The following is a 23,919-nucleotide window of genomic DNA, read 5'->3' on the forward strand; positions in this document are numbered from 1 at the left end:
TTGTTGAGATTTGAATATGTTGAAGTGCACTAATGTTAACTCCTCAAATTTTTTTCAATTAAAAGCTTTTCAATTATCCAACATTCAGGTAGTGTGTTTTTTGATTGTGGCAACAAATAAAGATTTTACAACCATGATCGTGCACATACAATTCCCAATATCAATAAAACTGGGCTACAGACAACACATGTTGTACTGTGAAGGAGGGCCTTTACGAATCCAAGGTACAGTATGCAGCCTATGTTGCGGCTGTCGCCAGCCGGTTGGGCACTGTTGTGTATCCTGCCACCCTCACTATCCTAACTCAGATCCGCATGCACCATGTCAGCCAACCATAACTCACCATAACTAAACTGCCGGGCAGCCTCCCTCTCCTTCTGTATCATATTGCTAATGCTAATACTGATACAGTGGCTATGTTAACTACTATTAAATGTTTATCTAAATGTATCTCCTTATCTGTTTATGGAATTGATGTATACCAACCACATTTTTGTTTTGGTGATATATAATAAAATGTAATTGAGTGCTCCTCAGGTGAGAAAATATCATGATGCGATGATAGACAAGCGTGAGCTTTTGCATTAAATGGATGTATGGATTCAATATGAATAAGGATGCATTACTAATGCTATTTATTCTCTAGGTTTGCTCAGATCTGGAGAACATGCTTAACATGCTAACTGATATAGATACCATGCTTAGTAATGTCTGTACAGAATATATGGCACAAATTGTAATACAACTCTTTAAATATCACTTTATGGTCTTTATTGATTTCAGTAAAGTTTAAGACATTTGTGCCCAGTTGAAGACACTGCTGTGCAGAGGAAAGGCTCTGGTGTATGCATAGACACAATTTCTTCTGCTCAAAAAGGTAACAGTTTTCTTCCATACATTAGACAAAGCAGTAAGAACTGTTTTAAAAAATAATTTATTCTTTATATACAGAAAATAGAAAACTAAAGTGAGTAGAAAAAAACCTGTACAAGAGACCTGCATTTATATACTGCTGCAAGAACGGCCTTCTGTCTCGGAAAACATTTCTGCGCCAAAGAGCAATACTTAAGTGTTCACAGGAAGAGAGTGGTTCTGTCCCACCCTCAAAGACTCATCACACACACCTTTAAGCTTGAGCAGGAGCAGAATACAACACCTCAACCACATCCTCACCTCACAATTTGGATTCTCAAACGTTACAAACAGGAAGTAAATATTATACACATTTTCTTACCACAAATATCTCTTTAGAAAACGGTTTCTTCACACTACAAGTTTGTTCATCTGTGTACTGAGGGAAAATAGAACCAGGAGGGAGAGATGTGTGAGTGAGGAAAGGGCCGGCTCATTTTGGTGGGAGACGGATGTACTTTTAATGCTAACACATCATTTTAATACTATGCAATGCACACACTCTTTGGTTTCAGTGACTTGCATGAAAAGCCTGTTTTTGACATAGTAGGTAGCAGGAGCCAGTGGGGCTGAGTCAACCTCGGTGGTTCACCAGGGAGGAAGAAAAACAGTTAAAGACCATTCAGATTCCACTCTCAGGTTTTTGCAAGCAAAACAAAGATGAAAAAGTTAATAAAAAAAAAAAACCTGATTGATTTTTAAGGTGCCCTTGTCCATTTTGTCCAATTACATAGCACAAAAAATATTATAATACTGATACTCCCCATGTTTTCGCAATGACAATGTGCTGCGTCATCTGTCTGAGCAGGATCTGGGCTACTATGCTTTCTAGTTTCACCTTTGCCAATGCTAGGACCATGATTATCATAAAGAATAATTATGAACCTAAAATTAAAAACAATGCAAATTAATTTTAGACTTTAGAGAAACTTAACATACCTTATGTACATATTTCCAGTTCCCTATTATACACAGAGTGAACAAAAGCGTTAAGCATAAATTATCAAAGCAACAAGAAAGTAAATACTTTTAAAAAGATGGTCAAGAAAAGTTTCGAAATTCTGCACGACCAAAAATAAATATAATATTGCTGCATATATGCACTCTCGATTGAAGAGTGGTTCAATGACTGGTTAATGCAGTGGTATGTAGGTAAAACAATAGCAGATTAAATAATGCTCAGTTTCTTGTTGTTCAGGGACTCATGAGGTCCACTGGTGACTGCTGACCTGTTCTCATGTCATGGGTTTTACTGCCAGAAGACTGTAGTTGGGTCAAACAATTAGTACATTTGTTATTCAATTGCTCACCTCACACTTTGTGTTTGCGTTTTAAATACATTGTATAGTTGTAAACATTATACATTGTATAGTAGCTTATGGATCATTTTGATTGATATATTAATATTAGATTTCTGATGATATTAAAATCACACTAAAACTAAAGTTTCCTATTTGCACCCATTCAAACAGCAGCCGAGTGTTAAATCCTAAAGCACTATTTCTGTTCAAGACATACAGACCAATCTAAGATGTCAGTGGATGCATATAGATTAACCATTTCATTCTCACTCTCTGCCCACGCATACCAATCCTGTGGAAGTAAACTGGTATGTGATCATGACCGCCACCACTTCTGCACTATGCCTGTGATCAACATTACTTTAGCCATGGATGCCGTCACATGTTCACTTAAATTAAGATAAGAATTAAAGAAAAGTAATACACAAATAAGACTTTACTTTGCAATCAACATGACGATGTAGCGTTTTGCTGAAGTCTGGCTCAAAGAGCGATTTATCTCATTCTAATCCCAAACTGACCTTAAGTCTAGCTAAAGACTTCAAAGTGTGTATAAAGCGTGATTTCGATTACAGGAATGGTGTTTTGACAGTGCTGTGGAACTGATACTAGATTCACAAGATGAATGATTTTCAAGGCAACACCCACTTGTAAATGAGTCAGACCCATCCTGATTAAACTACATGGCATCTGATCCCAGCAGTTTTGTATGCACGGTTGTAGACTCAGAGGGTAAATGGCATGAAGTTCTGTGACTACATTTGAGGCCAATAATAGACACAGAAACCGGTGCCTTTGTATTAACTGTGGCTGGCTAGTCCCACCTTTAGCTGCTTGATGATGTTGTTCGAAAACTGGACCAAGCTCTGAGGGTAAAATAACACTGACACAAATCTGTGCCCCTATCAGGCAAAGGTTTTTGGAACTCATGACCCTAGGAGCAACAAACGTGTGTTTTTTGTACAAGCATCCAAAATGAAAACACAAAGATGAATAATACATAATGGAATGTTTTATACAGCTAGACATTCCTGGCAGTAAATTGCACACCAAGATGGAAAAGAATAAGGGTGTATCTGTGTTGCATTGCCAGGACCTTTTAAGATAATTTGGATTATTCCGAACATGAATAATTTTGAATGAGCAAGTGAACCAGCATCGCTCATTTCTCTAGTGCTGAGCCGTGATCTAGTGTGTCTTTGACTGCATGTGTCTCTAATCCCTCTCAAAGATCAATTGGGATAGGGTATCTGCACTACATGGAACTGGCAACCATAATCACACCACCCCAACACACACACACACACACACACACACACACACACACACACACACACACACACACACACACACACACACACACACACACACACACACACACACACACACACACACACACACACACACACACACACACACAGTCCTTAGTCCTTGGTCATTCAGACAAACTGGATTGCAATATTAGTTTGCCTGGGCCTTAAGTCTGTGCTCTTTATGAAAGCACATGTCAGGCTCAACAATAAAAAACAAGAAACATTTCTATTTTGGTAGAATGCTTGGGCTTCAACAAATTATCTCTGCAAAACTTAATTTCAAATAAGGATGTCACTGTGCAAAACATAATTTGAAAAACAGCAGATATCTTTGTCTAGTAATTTCTCACAAAATAATTTGTGTACGTTCTGTATGCATCTCATTTGTGGTAAAGAGTGTATGTGAGTAAGAGTGTATGGGTGATCAAAGCCTGTAACGTAATGTCTGTACTGAAACTATGGGGGGCGCTCTAATATGAGCGACACAGAGTCAGAGAACACACAGACATCCTATTCCAAACCACACAAAATCACACATGCACTCTAAGATAAAGAAAACTGTCACACAACCAGATCACAAACACATGGACACTCTCCCAACACATAAAAGCCTTAAAGCAGAATAACAATGAAACACTTAATAATAGCAAAGAGTATTGATGGGAGTCCCGGTGTGCAAGGCTCCATATCTAGGCCACCTTCCATCTAGACACCTTCTTCTTGTCTGTCCTGACGCCATCTTCCCTGGGCCCACACCTGCCTGGACGTGTCAGGGCTGAGAGCTGAAATGCTGTGGGTCAAGACAGGGTGCAATCATATGTGCCCTCCTCTGGGCTCCGCTCCTTCTGCTCCTCCTCGGGTCCATCTTCTAGAGGTCCTGATCCAGGAGCTTCCAGGGCCAGGGTAAGCCCCAGAGGCACCGGCCCGCCCCGCTCCTCCATCCTGGGGTCGGCTGGCTCCAGTAGCTTGGTCACACTGGCAGGCTGGAAGGACTCGGGGTTGACTGGCTCCACCTCGCTCTCCAGGAGCTTCTCCAGCTGGGGCCGGATCAGCTTCAAGAAGGGCTTGTACCCCAAACTGTGAAAGAGCAACAAGGACACGTTACTGCTTAACACACATGTTAACAAGCATCACATACATCAGCCATACTATAAAACATACTGAAGACTGGTGAACAAGGTCACTAAAGTTGGGGTATTTGTCCCAAAGAATTTACGTATTGGGCGTGTCACGACAAAGGAAGTCCAGTTGGTCAAAAAATTGTTGAAAAGTTGTGTAAGTGAAAATAATGCAAAAAACATTGAAGAGGAAATCATGGCACATGAGAAGGTCACTGACTGACATCTTGGAGCAGGAGACCCATGTGAGACCAGCCCCATCCGTCCAGATCATTAGGGAGGGGGAGCAGCCAGTCTTGGAGGAGGGTGATCTGGACGGATGGGGCTGGATAAGCCATGTTTGTTGTTGTTCTACAATACAAAAGGTGGTGATAGATAATATACTAAGGAATGTCTTCACAACAACATACAAAATTGGAATGTGGGTCAGACGCTTTCATTACAAATTGCCATATTTTGGAATAAACACTTGCAGCAATGGACTGATTTTGTCATGTCACGCCCCATCTGAAGTGGAACCTTGAACTGCAGACTTACTTACCCAAGGTGGAAGTTTAAACTGACTAGTGGCAGAAAGAGACAGTTGTGGTCCATAAATTAAACATCAAAGGAATACAAATTCACTAGCCATTTATGCTTTGTAATTTTTGTACTGCTTTGAACTTGATATCTGTGTGGGTGAGTGAGCAGGACTGAGAAGATATCTAGGTGCGTGAAGGCTGACCAGTCAGATGAAGCCCAAGCGTCCACTGCCAGGAGGCCACTCCGGATGCTGAGAACGGTCTCCTGCGGGACATCAGGACAGTCCAGGAAGCTGACCACCTGTTTGATGATGCCGCTGTCCCTCAGGATCAGTCCAATGATCACACACCACTCTAGACAGCCCGCCTCCAAGAATACGTGAAGCAGATATCTGAAGCAATCATCACTGGCATTAGCACTCGTACAAACTCCCCAATAGAAATGACTCAAGTAAGCAAAGTTTCAAGCACAAGATTGTTATTTCAAGGAGAACTCATCATTTCTAACCTAGTCATTTGCACCTTATTTTATGGATACAAATATGAGTTTTCCTGGAAAACATTTTTGTTGATGATTCTAAACTTCGAATGGTAACAGAGAGTAAGAGAGAGAAATTAAATACTTGAGAACAAACTGAAAGCGTCCGTCTCAGACTGATGGAAGTATAGTATCCAATCTCACCTGAGCTGCACCTGGGACTTGTGAGGTCCTTTATTGGCCAGCTCCATGGAGATGTGCTCCAGCTCTGATTGGCTCAGGCACAAGGTTGTGAAGTTCTCATCAACGATGGTCCAATCACCATCCACAACTGAACTGGTCTCTGTCAGATCAGTGGCGGAGCCAATACTGCACTCCTCAACTTCAGAGGGAAACAACCAGAGTTATATATACAGCCGCGGAAAAAATTAAGAGACCACTTCAAAATGATCAGTTTCTCTGGTTTTACTATTTATTGGTATGTGTTAAAGTAAAATGTACATTTTTGTTTTATTCTGGTCTCTTAATTTTTTCCGCGGCTGTATATACTTATGTGAGCAGGGAAACAACCAGAGTTCTATATACTTATGTGAGAAGGACAGACGTACAGTGCCACTTGAAAGTATGTGAACCCCTTGAGCACTTAAGCGTTTTCTGTTGTTTTACCATGATTTTTCATTTTTTTATCACCAATTTTCCATAGATGAAATGTCAGGTTTATGTTTATCATTTGCATGTACTTTTTTTTAGAGGAAATTGTTTGAGTAGCCGAAAAACTACATGAAACATGGAATTAGTCCATTTCAAAAGTAAGTGAACCCCCAGCTGAATTGGTAAAGTCAAGCAGGTAACAGATTCAGTGAAACTTATTTGGGTGATTAATTAGTCAATTGAGCAAACCAATCATCTGAGACATCCTTAGGGAAAGGTTTGGGCAACACAGATTAAAAGAGAGAGGAAACCAACCAAACTACTGTAGTGCCAAGGTGTACCCACACAGATCAACAATGCCGAAAGGAAACGAGATATCCGAGAACATCAGGAAGAAGGTACTGACAGCCGATCAGTCTTGGGAAAGCTATAAGACCATCTCCAAAAGATTCCAGCACCATCCATCCATCCAAGACAAATAATTTTGAAATGGAGGGCATTCAACATGACCGCATCTCTGCCTAGAAGTGGACGCCCATCAAGACCATCACCAAGAAGCACCAGAAGAAGAAGAAATCAGGTTAAAGTCAACCCACACATCACCTCTAAAGAGTTTCAGACCTCTCTGGCAGCATCTGGGGTAAATGTACATGGGTCTACATTCAGACGAAAATTGTTGGTTTTGATTGTGACAAAATAATTCTATCTCGGACTCATCTGTCCAAAGAAGGGACTTCCAGAAGGCCTTTGGTTTATCCAAGTGCTCTCGGGCAAAGTTGAAACGGGCAGTTTTGTTCTTTCTTGAGAGCAGAGGCTTCCTTCTAGCAACCCGATCATGAATGTCATGTCTATTCAATTTTCGTCTGATTGTAGACCCATGTACATTTACCCCAGATGCTGCCAGAGAGGTCTGAAACTCTTTAGAGGTGATGTGTGGGTTGACTTTTACCTGATTTATTCTTCTTCTGGTGCTTCTTGGTGATGGTCTTGATGGGCGTCCACTTCTAGGCAGAGATGCGGTCATGTTGAATGCCCTCCATTTCAAAATTATTTGTCTTGGATGGATGGATGGAGCTGGAATCTTTTGGAGATGGTCTTATAGCTTTCCCAAGACTGATGGGCTGTCAGAACCTTCTTCCTGATGTTCTCGGATATCTCGTTTCCTTTCGGCATTGTTGATCTGTGTGGGTACACCTTGGCACTACAGTAGTTTTGTTGGTTTCCTCTCTCTTTTAATCTGTGTTGCCCAAACCTTTCCCTAAGGATGTCTCAGATGATCGGTTTGCTTAATTGACTTATTAAGCACCCAAATAAGTTTCACTGAATCTGTTACCTGCTTGACTTTACCAATTCAGCTGGGGGTTCACTTACTTTTGAAATGGACTAATTCCATGTTTCATGTAGTCTTTTGGCTACTCAAACAATTCCCTCTAAAAAAAGTACATGCAAATGATAAACATAAACCTGACATTCCTTCTATGGAAAATTGGTGATGAAAAAAATGAATAATCATGGTAAAACAACAGAAAACTCCTAAGTGGTCAAGGGGTTCACATACTTTAAAGTGGCACTGTATGCTGTCTGTGACAGACAGAAGTGACAGGGAGAATGAGGCCCACTGTTCCTACCTTTGTTGATGAGTGGTGACAAGAAAGCCTCCTGGGGTTCAGGGTCCATCTCTTTGGCCCCCAGTCCGTCTAGCCAGCTGTGGTTGGTGGGAGCGGCTGCAGGTAGAGCCCTTTCCATGGTGCTATTCAGTAGACTGTCAGCTGACTGAGACTTTAGCAGATGGGTGCTTAATACTGAGGGGAACGAACACACACACACACACACACACACACACACTTGACTACTTTATTTGGATTTGATAAATAAGTACACAAAATCCAAATTTGGCTTAGAGGAAGTTTCAAATTGCAGAGAAAGTCTCAGTCCATATTGTACATTAAGGGTAAAGGTGACACACACACACACACACACACACACACACACACACACACACACACACACACACACACACACACACACACACACACACACACAACTACAAATGTAACACATCAAATGACAACAAAGCCACACATTTCTCTCCACACAGTACCTGTACGACAGCGTCCATTCTTGAGTGGAGAGTTGAGTGCACAGGCAGGGATGACGGGGAAGGGCCAGAGGAAGTCACTGTGTAAGCGCTTGAGTGCAGTGACAAAGTCATCCACACGGGCCACTCGAGTGCGCTCGCGGCACAGCCAGCCAATCAGCTCGAAGCCCAACTGTGCTGAGAAGCAGCCCAGCTCCCTGAGGCGCACCTGCTCCAGGAGGTGCCGTGCGTGGCGCCACAGCATCATGTCAATGTACATGTTCTCTGCACAGTCCCCCTCCTTGAGCCAGCGCTCTGCCCTGCACGTGGGGGACACAGTCAAGCATTCATTCATCATTAATGACTTTGCACACTTCAAAATATCAAAGCAGTGGTGAGAAACTAGGAAGTCATTCTGCATGTTGGCTTTAATTGTCTCCAAATGGCCATGGCTAAACAGATCATGTTATCGCAATCACTGAGTATTGGAGGATGAGAGGACAGGCAGAGAAGAATGAGAGGGTCATTATGCAGTGTGTGTGTGTGTGTGTCTATGTGTGTGTGTCTATGTGTGTGTGTGTGTGTGTGTCTATGTGTGTGTGTGTGTGTCTCTCTCTATGTGTGTGTGAGTGTGTGTGTGTGTGTTTGTATGTGTGTGTGTGTCTCCATGTTTGTGCGTGTGTGCGTGTGCGTGTGCGTGTGCGTGTGCGTGTGCGTGTGTGTATAATCACTGAAGTACCCTTTGGTTGAGGGGCCCGAGGGCATGCTGAAGGTCTTCTGCAGGCTGAACTTCCCAGCCATGATGCTGTCGGCCGACTGGGAGAGGCTGATGCTTCGGTTCCGGAAGAACTCAAAGCCACCCGTTGAGCTGGGCTCCTGAACAGACAACATGGGGCTCAGGTGGGTCAGCACCTAAAAGAACAACAACCTGAATTCTAAACTAGACACCTGCACTTATGAACAGTCATGAACACAGCGCTTCACAGAACACAACATATTCTTAGTAAAAATGTAAATTGATCTGATGACCATTTCTGCAATAAGAAAAACACAGGTTGCAAGAAAACCAGCAAAGACAACATACCTGCATGGTTGGTGTAGTGGGTGGAGTCTCAGCCTCTCCTGAACCAATAGCCTTAAGGAAGCGAATCATGTGACGGCAAAGGTCCCATTTGCCCTGCTCCAGAGCGGTGTTGAAGAGTAGCGTGGCGTGTTGGCGGCTCACTGCTGGAACTTCCATATTCTAGAGGCAGAGCAGCCATTAGAAAACATGTAATTATGACAACACTTCTATTCAGCAGACTGATTTACAACAATAACTCAGCTCCCATAAGCAGCTCCGCAACTTTCTCTAAAGAACGCTTACTTGAAGGATGATAAGGTAGGACGCGGCTGTGTCCAGGTCCTGGGCCATGAGGCACTCCTCGAAGAGGTCTTTTGGGTTCCCCACGGCAGCAAAGAGATAGTTCCAGAGTGCATACTCTGTCTTCCGTGCGCAGTGCACAATGGTCTGCAGGAAGTGGGGGAACTCTGTGATGAACTTGGCCACGGTGGGCAGCAGCGGGTCTGGGATGGGCTCTCGAGACGTGGCCTCCTCCTCCAGAACCACATGCACCATGAGCTCCAGCACGTGGGGGAAGTAGGGGAGCCCGGCACACGACTGCGCCAGCATCAGCGCCTGCTCGCCCAGGTTGCGCACCAGCAGCTGCCTCAGGATGTGGTGCAGGTAGATGTGCGTGGTGCGCTCCACCGTGCAGAAGGGGAAGAGGGCCTCCAGGGGTTCAGTAGCGGGAGAGGCCCCTCCTCCTACACTGTCGTAGAGCACGGTCTCATTGGTAGCGCCCAGCACCAGGGCGTCTTCAAATAGCACGGCCAGGGGGTAGATGTTGATGTGGAAGGGCAGCATGATGCGGCGGGACAGGAAAGAGTGAGGCTTGCGGTGATCCCGTGGGAAGAGTGGGAGCCACACCTTCATCCCCGCCTCTCCACACCACAACCACAGAGCCTCCAGCAGGTGGCGCTTCTTCCGGCTGCTGCGGCACGTGGTCCACACGTTCTCCACACACTGGGCCAGCACTACTGGGGGGCAGAAGGGTAACTGGGGCGGGGGGAAGGGCAGACACAAGCGGAGTAGTTATACTTCAGACTGAACACATCTCCACACAAATCAAATGATTCAGCATGAAGTGAATAACACTTCAGTCAAGTCAGGTTTATTTATATAGCAAACAGGAGTAGTTCCAAAGTGACTCAATTGACAGTAAAATAATCAAGAATATTAGAATAAGAGAACTATTAAAACATATAATAAAAACATATAAGACATAAAAAAGCAATCCAGTTATTTCCTTTTCTCTTATCCTCTTATTCTGATGGATAAAACCTTACAATATAAACAATAGGAGAGAATAAAACCATCAAAACAATGAAACACGATGGAAGAATACTACCCAAATGACAGTTAAATTAAATGACAGAATAAAAAGGCTTTCCTCAGACTGGACTAAATGCAACTAAAAGAAAGCATCCATGCAAGCGGAGCACCCCCAACCCGTTCTACAGAACCTGGACACCCCCTCCTCCCAGCAGATAGCGAACTAGCTAGCTAACGAGAGAGATACAACTATTATTATTACTGAACGTACCACAAGTTTGCTTGAGGCATATCTTTAGCTATTTTATTTTTGGAACAGAAACCATTATTTAAATTCAATTCAGTTCAAGTCTACTTATATAGCGCCGAAACAATAAAATTGTCTCAAGGCACTTTACAATGCCTAGGGCCCAGCATCAACAACTTATCAATTATGATATTTATTAAAGAAAAATGCAATTTCCTTAGATGGATACACAGGTATAACCATGGTACAACTACGTAGGCTACATAATATAATCTGAATCTGAAATAAATAACCAAGCCACAAGATGTCACTACAGCAACCTACAACATGCTTTCCTGTTTTTCCTCTGACATGGTTTGGTCTATCTTCAAAATTAATTTAGTCTTTAAATCATCACGTAACATTTACACAATTCAACTGGTCCTCTTTCACCTGTTTTAGCGGTCATCATCATTCAACCATTCACTATTTGGGCCAGTTCACACATAAGCTTGGACCCCAATGATCACTGCTTGTGGCTATATTTAAATTTAATTTGAAATATTTTAAGTGTATAACCCTGTCCTGTTAGAAATGGCCATGCTCTTATATTGCTTTAAAACATATTCTTGCCTTGAACTAATAATCCTACATTATATACATATTTCTCAAAACATTGTAAATAAATGCCAGGTACATTAACTAAAAGAATCCATACGGTGGGTTTCCGATGGTTGAACCGTCTTATGGACTTGTGGACACCTGCTCAAGTTTGTTATTTAGATTTTTTTGTATTGGCCAGGCTGAAGACAAAAGTGTCTGATTTGTTGGGACCACACTCCCCCCCCCTTACGAGGACCACACACCCCCCTTACGATTACCATACACCCCACTGGCGAGGATCACATACCCCCCTTACGAGGTTGCCATGATGCCATACTTACCAACTTTTTTTGACTGAGGGTTGGGTCCTTGTCCCGTACCTGGGGGCCTGAACGGTCTCTCTGTAGCATAATGAGCTGTCCTGCCAGATTCAACAAGATGCTCTCTGCTAAGCAGGCCTGACAGGCAGACAGAAAGAGCAAAGGTATAGGTATGAGTATATGAGTATATGAGTATACAGCCGCGGAAAAAATTAAGAGACCACTTCAAAATTATCAGTTTTTCTGGTTTTACTATTTATTGGTATGTTTTAAAGTAAAATGTACATTTTTGTTTTATTCTATAACCTACTGGCAACATTCCTACCAAATTTCAAATAAAAATATTGTCATTTAGATCATTTATTTGCAGAAAAATGACAATGGGTCAAAATAGCAAAAAAGATGCAGTGTCTTCAGATCTCGAATAATGCAAAGAAAACAAGCTCATATTCATTTTTAAACTACACAATACTAATGCTTACACTTAGGAAGAGTTCAGAAATCAATATTTGGTGGAATAACCTTGATTTAAAATCACAACTTTCACTTGTCTTGGCATGCTCTCCACCAGTCCAATTTTCAGCTTTGCCCAACACATGGTCGTCTGATGGTTAGACGGAGACCTGGAGAGGCCTACAAGCCAGAGAGTCTTGCACCTACTGTGAAATCAGACTCATCAGAGAAGACGAACTTAGAAGAACCTCCAGTCCGCTTTTTCAATCCTTATGGTCTTTTACAAACCTCAGCCAGGCAAAGTACAACGTTGTCCCGGAAGAAAAACTTGCTTCCTTTTGCTCTGACAATGTTCCCCAACTCTGAGAAGTGTTTTTTTCCAGCAGGGCAATGCTCCATGCCACACAGCCAGGCCAGTAAAGGTGTGGATGGAGTACCACCAGATCAGGACCCTGTCATGGCCAGCCCAATTTCGAGACCTGAATCCCATAAAAAACCTCTGAAATGTGATGAAGAGGAAGATGGATGGTCACAAGCCATGAAAAGAAGCCGAGCTGCTTGAATTCTTGCGCCAGGAGTAGCATAAAGTCACCCAACGGCAATGTGAAAGACTGGTGGAGAGCATGCCAAGACAAGTGAAAGTTGTGATTTTAAATCAAGGTTATTCCACCAAATATTGATTTCTGAACTCTTCCTAAGTGTAAGCATTAGTATTGTGTAGTTTAAAAATGAATATGAGCTTGTTTTCTTTGCATTATTCGAGATCTGAAGACACTGCATCTTTTTTGCTATTTTGACCCATTGTCATTTTTCTGCAAATAAATTATCTAAATGACAATATTTTTATTTGAAATTTGGTAGGAATGTTGCCAGTAGGTTATAGAATAAAACAAAAATGTACATTTTACTTTAAAACATACCAATAAATAGTAAAACCAGAAAAACTGATAATTTTGAAGTGGTCTCTTAATTTTTTCCGCGGCTGTATATATATATGTATATACACTACCGTTCAAAAGTTTGGGGTCACCAAGACAATTTCATGTTTTCCATGAAAACTCACACTTGTATTTATCAAATGAGTTGCAAAGTGAATAGAAAATATAGTCAAGACATTGACAAGGTTGGAAATAATGTTTTTTATTTGAAATATTTGCTTTCGTCAAAAAAGGCTCAATTTGCAGCAATTACAGCATTGGAGACCTTCGGCATTCTAGCTGTTAATTTATTGAGGTAATCTGTAGAAATTTCACCCCACGCTTCCTGAAGCACCTCCCACAAGTTGGATTGGCTTGATGGGCACTTGTTGCGTACCATACGGCCAAGCTGCTCCCACAACAGCTCAATGTGGTTGAGATCTGGTGACTGCGCTGGCCACTCCATAACAGACAGCTTACGAGCTGCCTTCATCTTCCCTATATAGTTCTTGCATAATTTGGAGGTGCGCTTTGGGTCATTGTCCTGTTGGAGGAGGAAATTGGCTCCAATCAAGCGCTGTCCACAGGGTATGGCATGGCGTTGCAAAATGGAGTGATAGCCTTCCCTATTTATAATCCCTCTTACCTTGTAAAAATCTCCCACTTTAACAGCACCAAAGCAGCCCCAGACCATCATATTGCCTCCACCATGCATGACAAATGGCTCCAGGCACTCTTCCAGCATCTTTTCACCTGTTCTGCGTCTAACAAATGTTCTTCTGTATGATCCAACACCTCAAACTTAAAATTCGTCCAGAACACTTTTTTCCAATATTCCAATAGTTATGCACCGGGGCCTCCCACTTCTCTTTCTACTCTGGTTAGAGCCCGTTTCTGCTGTTCTCTGAAGAGAGTAGTACACACTGTTGTAGGAAAAGTTCAGTTTCTTCACCATTTCTCACATGGAATAGCCTTCATTTCTAAGAACAAGAATAGACTGGCGAGTTTCACATGAAAGTTCTCTTTTTCGAGCCATTTTGAGAGTATAACAGAACCCACAAATGTAATGCTCCAGATACACAACTAGCTTAAATGAAGGCCAGTTTCATAGCTTCTCTCACCAGCAAAACAGTTTTCAGCTGTGCTAACATAATTGCACAAGGGTTTTCTAGTCATCCATGAGTCTTCTAAGGCAATTAGCAAACACAATGTACCATTAGAACACCGGAGTGATAGTTGCTGGAAATGGGCCTCTATACACTTATGTAAATATTTAATTAAAAACCAGATATTTCCACCTAGAATAGTCATTTGCCACATTAACAATGTAAATAGTGTATTTCCTTATTTAATGTCATCAAAAAAGAGGGCTTTTCTTTAAAAAATAAGGACATTTCTAAGTGACCTCAAACTTTTGAACGGTAGTGTATCCAACGGACAGAGAGAGCAATGGTATAAGTAAACAAGTATATTTGTATCTAAGTTCTACAAGGTATACAAGTGAGAGAGGATTGATGAACAAAATAAAAAAGTGTGTCTGACTCACCTGCTGAGGGGCTTTGAGAGTGATGCCCGTCTCCGTGCGCACTGAGGTAAGTGTGACAGACACCACCAGACCAGGGTGAGGGATGTAGCGTGACATGGACACCTCCTGCAGCAGCTCCACACAGGTTGAGGGGGTTGAACTACATGGGGGTTGAATGATTAGAAACAGTGTTTGAGATAAGAAAACTGGAGAACGGAGTTGACAGTGTACAGTGTGTCCAAAAAACAATCGCTGAAAATGATATAAGTGTGTGCTGCATGTGACAAGACAATTTATATGATTTTATATTGTGGTAACTTCACAGAGGTGTAGAATATATTAGTTAACATCAGAGGTCTGGTAAACAAACAGAAAAACAAACAAACAATGGGCAAGAGAAGCTATGAGAGACAAAGGTTTCAGTGATAAAACCCTTGGGTTCATAGAGTTTCAGCTCTACAAATCAAACAAGTGAAACGAGATGTCGTTCGAGAGAGTGAGTAAGATAGAGTATTGATAGAGTGAGAGAGAGACAGAGTGAGTAAGATAAAGGATAGATAGAGTGAGAGAGCGAGCGGAGTCAAAAACATATATTGAAGATGATGAGATTATGCAGCATAGAGATAATAATAATAAAAGAATAAAAGAGTGAAGACAGAAACATTGAGTACACCTGTGAAGTATAATAAGTCTTATTGCATGAACATGGAAAGCAATTGATAGTTTTCATCTTACGTCAGAATGACCAGCTGGCGGGCAAAAAAGACGTTCCACAGCTATTTAACACGAGAGTTAATACAGGAACCACCCACCTTTCAAGCTCTTTTAATATAAGTTAGTAAAATTATTTTGCCGTGGCTGCCAGCTGATTGTACGTTGTACGCAGCCTTCTGTGTCAACTTTTCTCTGACACACAGTAAAGTAGCCTTACTTTTGGATCTGGAAATAAAAGCAGTCTCCCTGTTCTGGTCGCCTAATTTATCAGAATAACTACCTAAAATGGGAATAAATCAAGTAATAAAGACAAGAAACAAAGCATCAAAACGATTCAAACCCAGCTGCTGATCTACCAAAGTACCTAAGCAAGCAAGTAGGCTAGGCTAGTGTATTATGTCATTCAACTAGTAATACTACAATGTCAGTAGAAAATATATAGGAAGATCATTTAAGTTGTCATTCGCCAGACAAGGTTTTCGTACTGGTTTAAACCAGGGAATTGTGTCAAATAATAAAGAACAGCGTTGGGTAGGCTAACGGCTGCTAGTTTACAGCAGGTACCTCGCTAGCTGGTACCTAGCTATTAAATGGCACTCATCTTTGTGCTGATTATGAAGATGGTTTTTAGTTTTCACCTTCCAGACGACATCGTTGTGAACCCAACCACTTCTGAAAATTAAATAACTATCTGTGCTTTTGTAGGCCTTCAGTTTTTGAGATGTGTATGTGGACGGATTTCCTATTAGATAGATGTAAATATCTCCACACTGGAGCTCAGACGTGGACTTCGGGGAGGTTAACGAAATAAAAATGTCAGGACAGCTGCAGTAAATGTATGACAAGTTCCTAATTTGTTTTCCCTTCTGAATATTTCTGTCTGGCTATAGTGGTATGGTCTGTGGTTGATGGCAATCGTAGTTGAGTAGGCACTGCTCGAAATTTTCCACTGTTTCTCACTGTTTCGCTGTTCCTTTTGCCCGCCAGCTAACAATTGTAGTGACGTCACTGAAAACTATCAATAGAACATGCACTGTGAACAAAACTTTCAGAACTTTGGACTGTTCTGCATGGCTGCATCACCACGTGGAGCACATCACAGACAGGGTGAAGGACCTCCCTGGAGGATCACCCTTGGCTAAAAGCCTGATGAACGAGCTCACCCTGGGAGAGTACCCTTGGCTCAAGAACATGACAAGAAGCCTGATGAAGGAGCTCACCCTGGGAGAGTACCCTTGGCTCAAGAACATGACAAGAAGCCTGATGAAGGAGCTCACCCTGGGAGAGTACCCTTGGCTCAAGAACATGACAAGAAGCCTGATGAAGGAGCTCACCCTGGGAGAGTACCCTTGGCTCAAGAACATGACAAGAAAACCTGATGAAGGAGCTCACCCTGGGAGAGTACCCTTGGCTCAAGAACATGACAAGAAAACCTGATGAAGGAGCTCACCCTGGGAGAGTACCCTTGGCTCAAGAACATGACAAGAAAACCTGATGAAGGAGCTCACCCTGGGAGAGTACCCTTGGCTCAAGAAGATGACAAGAAGCCTGATGAAGGAGCTCACCCTGGGAGAGTACCCTTGGCTCAAGAACATGACAAGAAGCCTGATGAAGGAGCTCACCCTGGGAGAGTACCCTTGGCTCAAGAACATGACAAGAAAACCTGATGAATATTGGGTGCACATGTTTTGGTCAGATCAGAACCAGATCAAATGATTCCAGCTCAGATGGGGTGCAGCATGTTTGCCGTGATCCTGACCAGAACTACCACACTGAATGCAAAGTCCTGACAGTGAAGCATGGAGGTGTGATATGGGGCCGCATGAGTGCAAAAGGTGTTGGGGAGATGACCTTTATAGATGGCACCATGAACGCCTGTGGAAATACCACAATTCATCCAATAGAACACCTTTGGGGTATTTTAAAGAGAAAGGCAGCTGAAAAAAATGTCTGAAGAATAGCAGAATACGTGTTTATGCTGTCCACCATGCTGAGGACAAACATAAAGGTGAACATCCAAAGCATTAAAAAGCGACAGAATTGAACTGTTGGACTTTTGTGGCATTGAGTTGCTACTGTGTTTTTTTTATATTAAATCTAAACTGTTTTTAATTGTACACAGCAAATGCCCATACTGTTTACCTTAGAAGTCATGTCAAAGTATTCTAAATTGTTATTGCACAGGGTGTACTCACTTATGCTGAATACTGTAGATGAATAAACAGAGAGACAGACAGATAGAACAGAGAAGGTCTGGAGACTCAGTTACATTGAGAGGGACAGAGAGACAGACAGATAGAACAGAGGGGGTCTGGAGACTCAGTTACATTGAGAGGGACAGAGAGACAGACAGATAGAACAGAGGGGGTCTGGAGACTCAGTTACATTGAGAGAGACAGAGAGACAGAGAGAGAGACAGACAGATAGAACAGAGGGGGTCTGGAGACTCAGTTACATTGAGAGAGACAGAGAGACAGAGGAGGTCTGGAGACTCAGTTACATTGAGAGAGACAGAGAGACAGAGAGACAGAGGAGGTCTGAAGACTCAGATACATTGAGAGAGACAGAGAGACAGAGACAGAGGAGGTCTGAAGACTCAGATACATTGAGAGAGACAGAGAGACAGAGAGACAGAGGAGGTCTGAAGACTCAGATACATTGAGAGAGACAGAGAGACAGAGGAGGTCTGGAGACTCAGTTACATTGAGAGAGACAGAGAGACAGAGGAGGTCTGGAGACTCAGTTACATTGAGAGAGACAGAGAGACAAAGACAGAGGAGGTCTGGAGACTCAGTTACATTGAGAGAGACAGAGAGACAGAGGAGGTCTGGAGACTCAGTTACATTGAGAGAGACAGAGGAGGTCTGAAGACTCAGATACATTGAGAGAGACAGAGAGACAGAGAGACAGAGGAGGTCTGAAGACTCAGATACATTGAGAGAGACAGAGAGACAGAGAGACAGAGGAGGTCTGAAGACTCAGATACATTGAGAGAGACAGAGAGACAGAGAGACAGAGGAAGTCTGGAGACTCAGTTACATTGAGAGAGACAGAGAGACAGAGGAGGTCTGGAGACTCAGTTACATTGAGAGAGACAGAGGAGGTCTGAAGACTCAGATACATTGAGAGAGACAGAGAGACAGAGAGACAGAGGAGGTCTGGAGACTCAGTTATATTGAGAGAGACAGAGGAGGTCAGGAGACTCAGGTGCAAGCCAGTTTAATTACCTGATTATGATGGCACATTTGCTCAATTTCATTCTTAAATTGTACTAGTTTTTCTCTATTATCTTAAAGAGTATAAAGACAAAATAACAATCAAAGTGCCATTTACAAGATCTATGGTTCTTAAGGAGTTATTCACAGAAAACATTCCCAAAAGCATCGTAAGCTTTATTAGTTAATAAAATCCATCTTTTTTTCGAAGCATTTTCGAAGTAGTACTCAAACACGTTGCTAAAAGCTAAGTGATTCTTAACAGGGACTTCTCACTGAGGTCACCAGGATTGAAATTACAATAAAAAACCTATTTATCAATGTTAAGTACAAGTCCTTTTAGTAGCTTTTAGTTTTCTGTATTCAATTACTATTTTGGCCAATAGAATACATGATTAGGCTTAACAACAGACACATAATTGACAGTTATGAAATGAGATATGGCAGATATTACTGATTCCATTTTACTTTTGTTTTTCCTTTCATGTAAAGGGTATTGTAGCCTACATCCAGTAGACCTAGCTGGACAACACAAGTTGGTGCAAATGTTCAGAAATGTTAGCCTTAATAAGAGTGCAGTACCAATCCAGACTTGCACACTTAAACAAACTACTCGAAAACTAGAAAGAAAATGGTACCGTGGTATTTCACCCGATTGCCTTTTAAGCTATAAAAAAGCACTTTCTGAAATATTCTTCATTGATTGAAAACAGGTAAGTAGGGTTAGCCTGGTGACACCAGCCTACGTATTTCCGCCTGAATTGATTTCAAGCTCATACTCAGTCTGGCCCAACCCCGTTGACAATCGTTTCCCGGCCTCAAAATCCAACCGCACCAATCAGCGAACAGTTCAGAGCTGTGACGCAAAACTCGCCTTGAAAGACACGAAAAGCAGTCTCAACTCTCGAGAACATCAGAAAATTAAAAGGAGAACAAGAGTATTGTCTTGTAAGTTTTATGATTGGAAAGGACGTCGTAGCTCTTCTCCCAACTGGCTTTGGGAAGAGTTTAATCTACAGAATGCTTACCAAACGTTGCTGATTGGTTAAGGGAACGCCAATGATTTTAAACCTCAAGCTAAGCACCCGCCCATCTCGGAAACGAAAATGCACGGGGTTAGGCCAGACTGACTGACGGAATGAAATGGAGTCACAGGCTGGTAATGGCCAGGCTAAAGTAGGGTGTCTCTTTAAAACCATTTCTAGACTAACAATTAAGTCTCCTCCCCCTCCATGACACACTATGACTACCTCTGTAACACCCTAGCAACCCGTTGTACTCCTATAATCACTATGACTACCTCTGTAACACGCTAGCAACCCGTTGTACTCCTAGAATCACTATGACTACCTTTGTAACACACACACCTATTGCCTCCCTGAACTAATTTCCCCATTCTCCTCATCTAAATCATCAATGTGCCTACTAGACCCCATCCCTACAAAACTACTTAAACACACACTACCCATATTGAGACACGCACTACCTACTTTGAGACAGTACTTAAAGTAATATATAACAGTGATCAAACCATCTCTCAAAAACAACATCCTTGATCCTGATACCCTGGTATAGGCCTAGTATAGGCCTTTATCCAACCTCCCTTTCTTGACAAAAATACCTGAAAGTAATAGCAGCAACTCTGCTTCTCTGCACTTGCTCCCTGTCAAATGGAGAACTGATTTTAAAGTATTCCATCTAGGCTTAGCCACAAATTACCTCAAGGAACGAATTGTCCCCTATTGGCCACCAAGACCATTTCATTCCCAGAATGCAGCTCTCCTTGTAATTCCAAGAATATAAAAAAGCCCAAAAGGAGGCAGAGTCTAGTGCTATGGAGCCCCCCTCCTGTGCACTAATCTTCCTGCCACCATTCCAGAAGTGGACACCCTTCTTTCAATCAGGACACTCCTCTCCTCTTTAGTGCCTTCTATCGTCATGAATAATGTATTAAAACTCCCAACATACTTCACACTTCTTTGCCTTGTCCTTAGTCCGATCACCTTTTTGGTGTACATGTTAAAATGCAACTCCCAATGAGAGCAATTATTCAATGGTCTTAACCAGTCATTCAAAGTTCCTTTCCTCCTTTCTCAATGTACCGTAAATAATGGACTGGGAGCACACACTCATCAAGCAGCACTTGCCGGTCTGCCAGTCAGTTTCACTATGTGATTTACCTGTCCTTTATTAAGGTTAGTAGACAAATGTAGCTGTGTGGATGGTATGAGTTTGTCCATGTGAGACTGACCTGTCTTGATTTCTGCTGATGCTGTAGAGGCAGATGGAGCAGTCTGCCCTGAAGAGCACCACCATGTTGCGGAACACATTGAGCAGCAGCGTGTCAGAGGGCAGCTTGGTGGTGCTGGCAAAGGCGTTGTCCAGGTTTGAGGCGCGGGGGTACAGGCGTAGCTGGAGGAAATGGGACATGAATGAGGTGTGCAATTAAGTGCAGGGCAGTACAGTTATCAAAGACAGGTAGTGCACAAGAAAGTATACAGCTAACTATCAGAACTACCCAGGACTATCCTCTAAAAATGACCAAGTGTCATGTAAAGACAATGAGCATCAGGGAAGAGAGCGTAAGTAGAGATAGAATCACATGCTTTAGACGTCTATGAGGTTGTGTTAGTAGAGATATAATCACATGTCTGAGACCCCTATGAGGTTGTGTAAGTAGAGATAGAATCACATGTCTGAGACCCCTATGAGGTTGTGTAAGTAGAGATAGAATCACATGTTTTAGACGTCTATGAGGTTGTGTTAGTAGAGATAGAATCACATGCTTTAGACATCTATGAGGTTGTGTAAGTAGAGATAGAATCACATGTCTGAGACCCCTATGAGGTTGTGTAAGTAGAGATAGAATCACATGCTTTAGACGTCAATGAGGTTGTGTTAGTAGAGGTAGAATCACATGCTTTAGACACCTATGATGTTGTGTTAGTAGAGATAGAATCACATGCTTTAGACACCTATGAGGTTGTGTTAGTAGAGATAGAATCACATGCTTTAGACGTCTATGAGGTTGTGTTAGTAGAGATAGAATCACATGCTTTAGACGTCTATGAGGTTGTTTTAGTAGAGATAGAATCACATGCTTTAGACGTCTATGAAGTTGTATAAGTAGAGATAGAATCACATGCTTTAGACGTCTATAAGGTTGTATAAGTAGAGATAGAATCACATGCTTTAGACCAGGGGTCCCCAACCTTTTTTGCACCACGGACCGGTTTAATGTACAGATTTTTTTCACGGACCGGCTTCAAGGTGTCATTTTACACGTCATCCATTCATATTGATGTGAATCATTCAATTGCACCCGTGAGGCAACCGCGAATTTGATAGAATGAAGCCCGGTCTGCTCATACACAAAAGCTAACATTAACGTTAGGTGGAGTTAATTTGCTGCCAACACCATTGTATTACGAACGTTAAGTGCATGAAAAATACAACTCACCAAAACTCTGAATCAGTGCTTGGTCTCCATGTGCCGAAGCAGTTTTAAAGGCTTCATTGGTGCTAGCTTGTCGCCACATATTAAACAGAGCGGAATTGGTGCGTGAGAATCACCTGTTGCGATAAATCCGTATTTTAAGTATGACTCCAGGTATTGTCTGTTGAAAGAAGCTTTCTTTTTTTGAGGTCGTAGGCTCCTCTTCTGGCTCCTTAGTTGGCCTTTTCACCTTTGCAAAGAAGCTCTCCAAAGATGTTTGTTTTTTTACTAATTTTCGCTAGTTTAAGTTTGTGGGCTTATTTGAGTGACGTATCACTTGAACGAGAAGTGTCTTGACGTGACAAAAGGCACAGGCGAATGTGACGTCCGGGAAAATCCGGTCGTTTTTCAAAATAAAACACCTTTCAGACGCTAATAATTAATACAGCGGAATTGATATAAATTATTTATTCTTTCTGTGCGGCCCGGTAACAAATGCCTCACGGACCGGTACCGGGCCGCGGCCCGGTGGTTGGGGACCACTGCTTTAGACGTCTATGAGGTTGTATAAGTAGAGATAGAATCACATGCTTTAGACGTCTATAAGGTTGTGTTAGTAGAGATAGAATCACATGTCTGAGACGCCTATGAGGTTGTGTTAGTAGAGATAGAATCACATGCTTTAGACGTCTATGAGGTTGTGTTAGTAGAGATAGAATCACATGTCTGAGACGCCTATGAGGTTGTGTTAGTAGAGATAGAATCACATGCTTTAGACGTCTATGAGGTTGTGTTAGTAGAGATAGAATCACATGTCTGAGATGCCTATGAGGTTGTGTTAGTAGAGATAGAATCACATGCTTTAGACGTCTATGAGGTTGTGTTAGTAGAGACAGAATCACATGTCTGAGACTCCTATGAGGTTGTGTTAGTAGAGATAGAATCACATGCTTTAGACGTCTATGAGGTTGTGTTAGTAGAGATAGAATCACATGCTTTAGACGTCTATGAGGTTGTGTTAGTAGAGATAGAATCACATGCTTTAGACGTCTATGAGGTTGTGTAAGTAGAGATAGAATCACATGCTTTAGACGCAGATGAGGTTGACTGGCACTTTCTTACCTCCTCCTGCTGATCAATGAAATTGTAACAGGCAATAACAATAAAGTCAGTCCACCAGGCCAGGCCTCCTGTCACAGTCAGGTTCTGCTCCTGAAACACATCAAACACAAACCCACACAATCTTTCAATTCTCCATGTGATTGGATACATTGTTTAAAAGAAAATCTCAGTTTTTAACTACACAGTACGTTGGTACTGTCCATACGGCTGAAACAATAGAAAGGTGGATAAAAGACAAGTGGTACAATAAAATAAGAAGGAAAAAGAGGAAAATGGAGAACAGAAGTGACAGATACCTGGGTGATATTCCCAAAGAGCTTCCATTTCCTGGTGTATAAGGAGTAGTGTGCAAATCCACGTTTCCCAGCTACAGCCATACACTGTCCAGCAGAGTCTATGACTGCAAACTAGTGTGTGAGAGAGTGAGAGAGCAAATGAGTGTACTTATTTACACTAAACACTGACACACACACACACCCACACACACGCACACGCACACACACACACACACACACACACACACGCACACACACACTTAACTGATTTCAACACACTTACCCGTATGGGCCAGTTACTCTCTAAATATGTGCTATGCATCTGTAAAGGAGAAACATTCACCAACGTCACACACCACAGTATATGT

General features: G+C 42.2%; 1 protein-coding gene across 2 annotated transcripts in view; it reads right to left on the minus strand.

Moving 5' to 3' along the window:
• Positions 1-756: 756 nt before the first annotated feature.
• ric1 (RIC1 homolog, RAB6A GEF complex partner 1) overlaps positions 757-23,919 on the minus strand; it is a 90,000-nt gene continuing 66,837 nt past the window's right edge. The window contains exons 13-26 of one of the 2 annotated variants that reach the window (XM_080847427.1): positions 23,835-23,873; positions 23,573-23,683; positions 23,277-23,366; positions 20,970-21,130; positions 14,811-14,949; positions 11,916-12,032; positions 9,738-10,469; positions 9,456-9,614; positions 9,111-9,247; positions 8,396-8,691; positions 7,923-8,096; positions 5,848-6,025; positions 5,369-5,557; positions 757-4,603 (exon numbers count right to left, since the gene is read on the minus strand). In XM_080847427.1, the coding sequence (XP_080703553.1) occupies positions 4,324-4,603; positions 5,369-5,557; positions 5,848-6,025; positions 7,923-8,096; positions 8,396-8,691; positions 9,111-9,247; positions 9,456-9,614; positions 9,738-10,469; positions 11,916-12,032; positions 14,811-14,949; positions 20,970-21,130; positions 23,277-23,366; positions 23,573-23,683; positions 23,835-23,873 (2,802 nt within the window). In that variant the 3' untranslated portion in view covers positions 757-4,323. Of the gene's footprint in view, positions 4,604-5,368; positions 5,558-5,847; positions 6,026-7,922; positions 8,097-8,395; positions 8,692-9,110; positions 9,284-9,455; positions 9,615-9,737; positions 10,470-11,915; positions 12,033-14,810; positions 14,950-20,969; positions 21,131-23,276; positions 23,367-23,572; positions 23,684-23,834; positions 23,874-23,919 lie in introns of both variants that reach the window. The other variant, XM_080847426.1, reaches the window with a different exon arrangement.

This window comes from Sprattus sprattus, assembly GCF_963457725.1.
Source record: "Sprattus sprattus genome assembly, chromosome: 11".
NCBI lineage: Eukaryota > Metazoa > Chordata > Actinopteri > Clupeiformes > Clupeidae > Sprattus > Sprattus sprattus.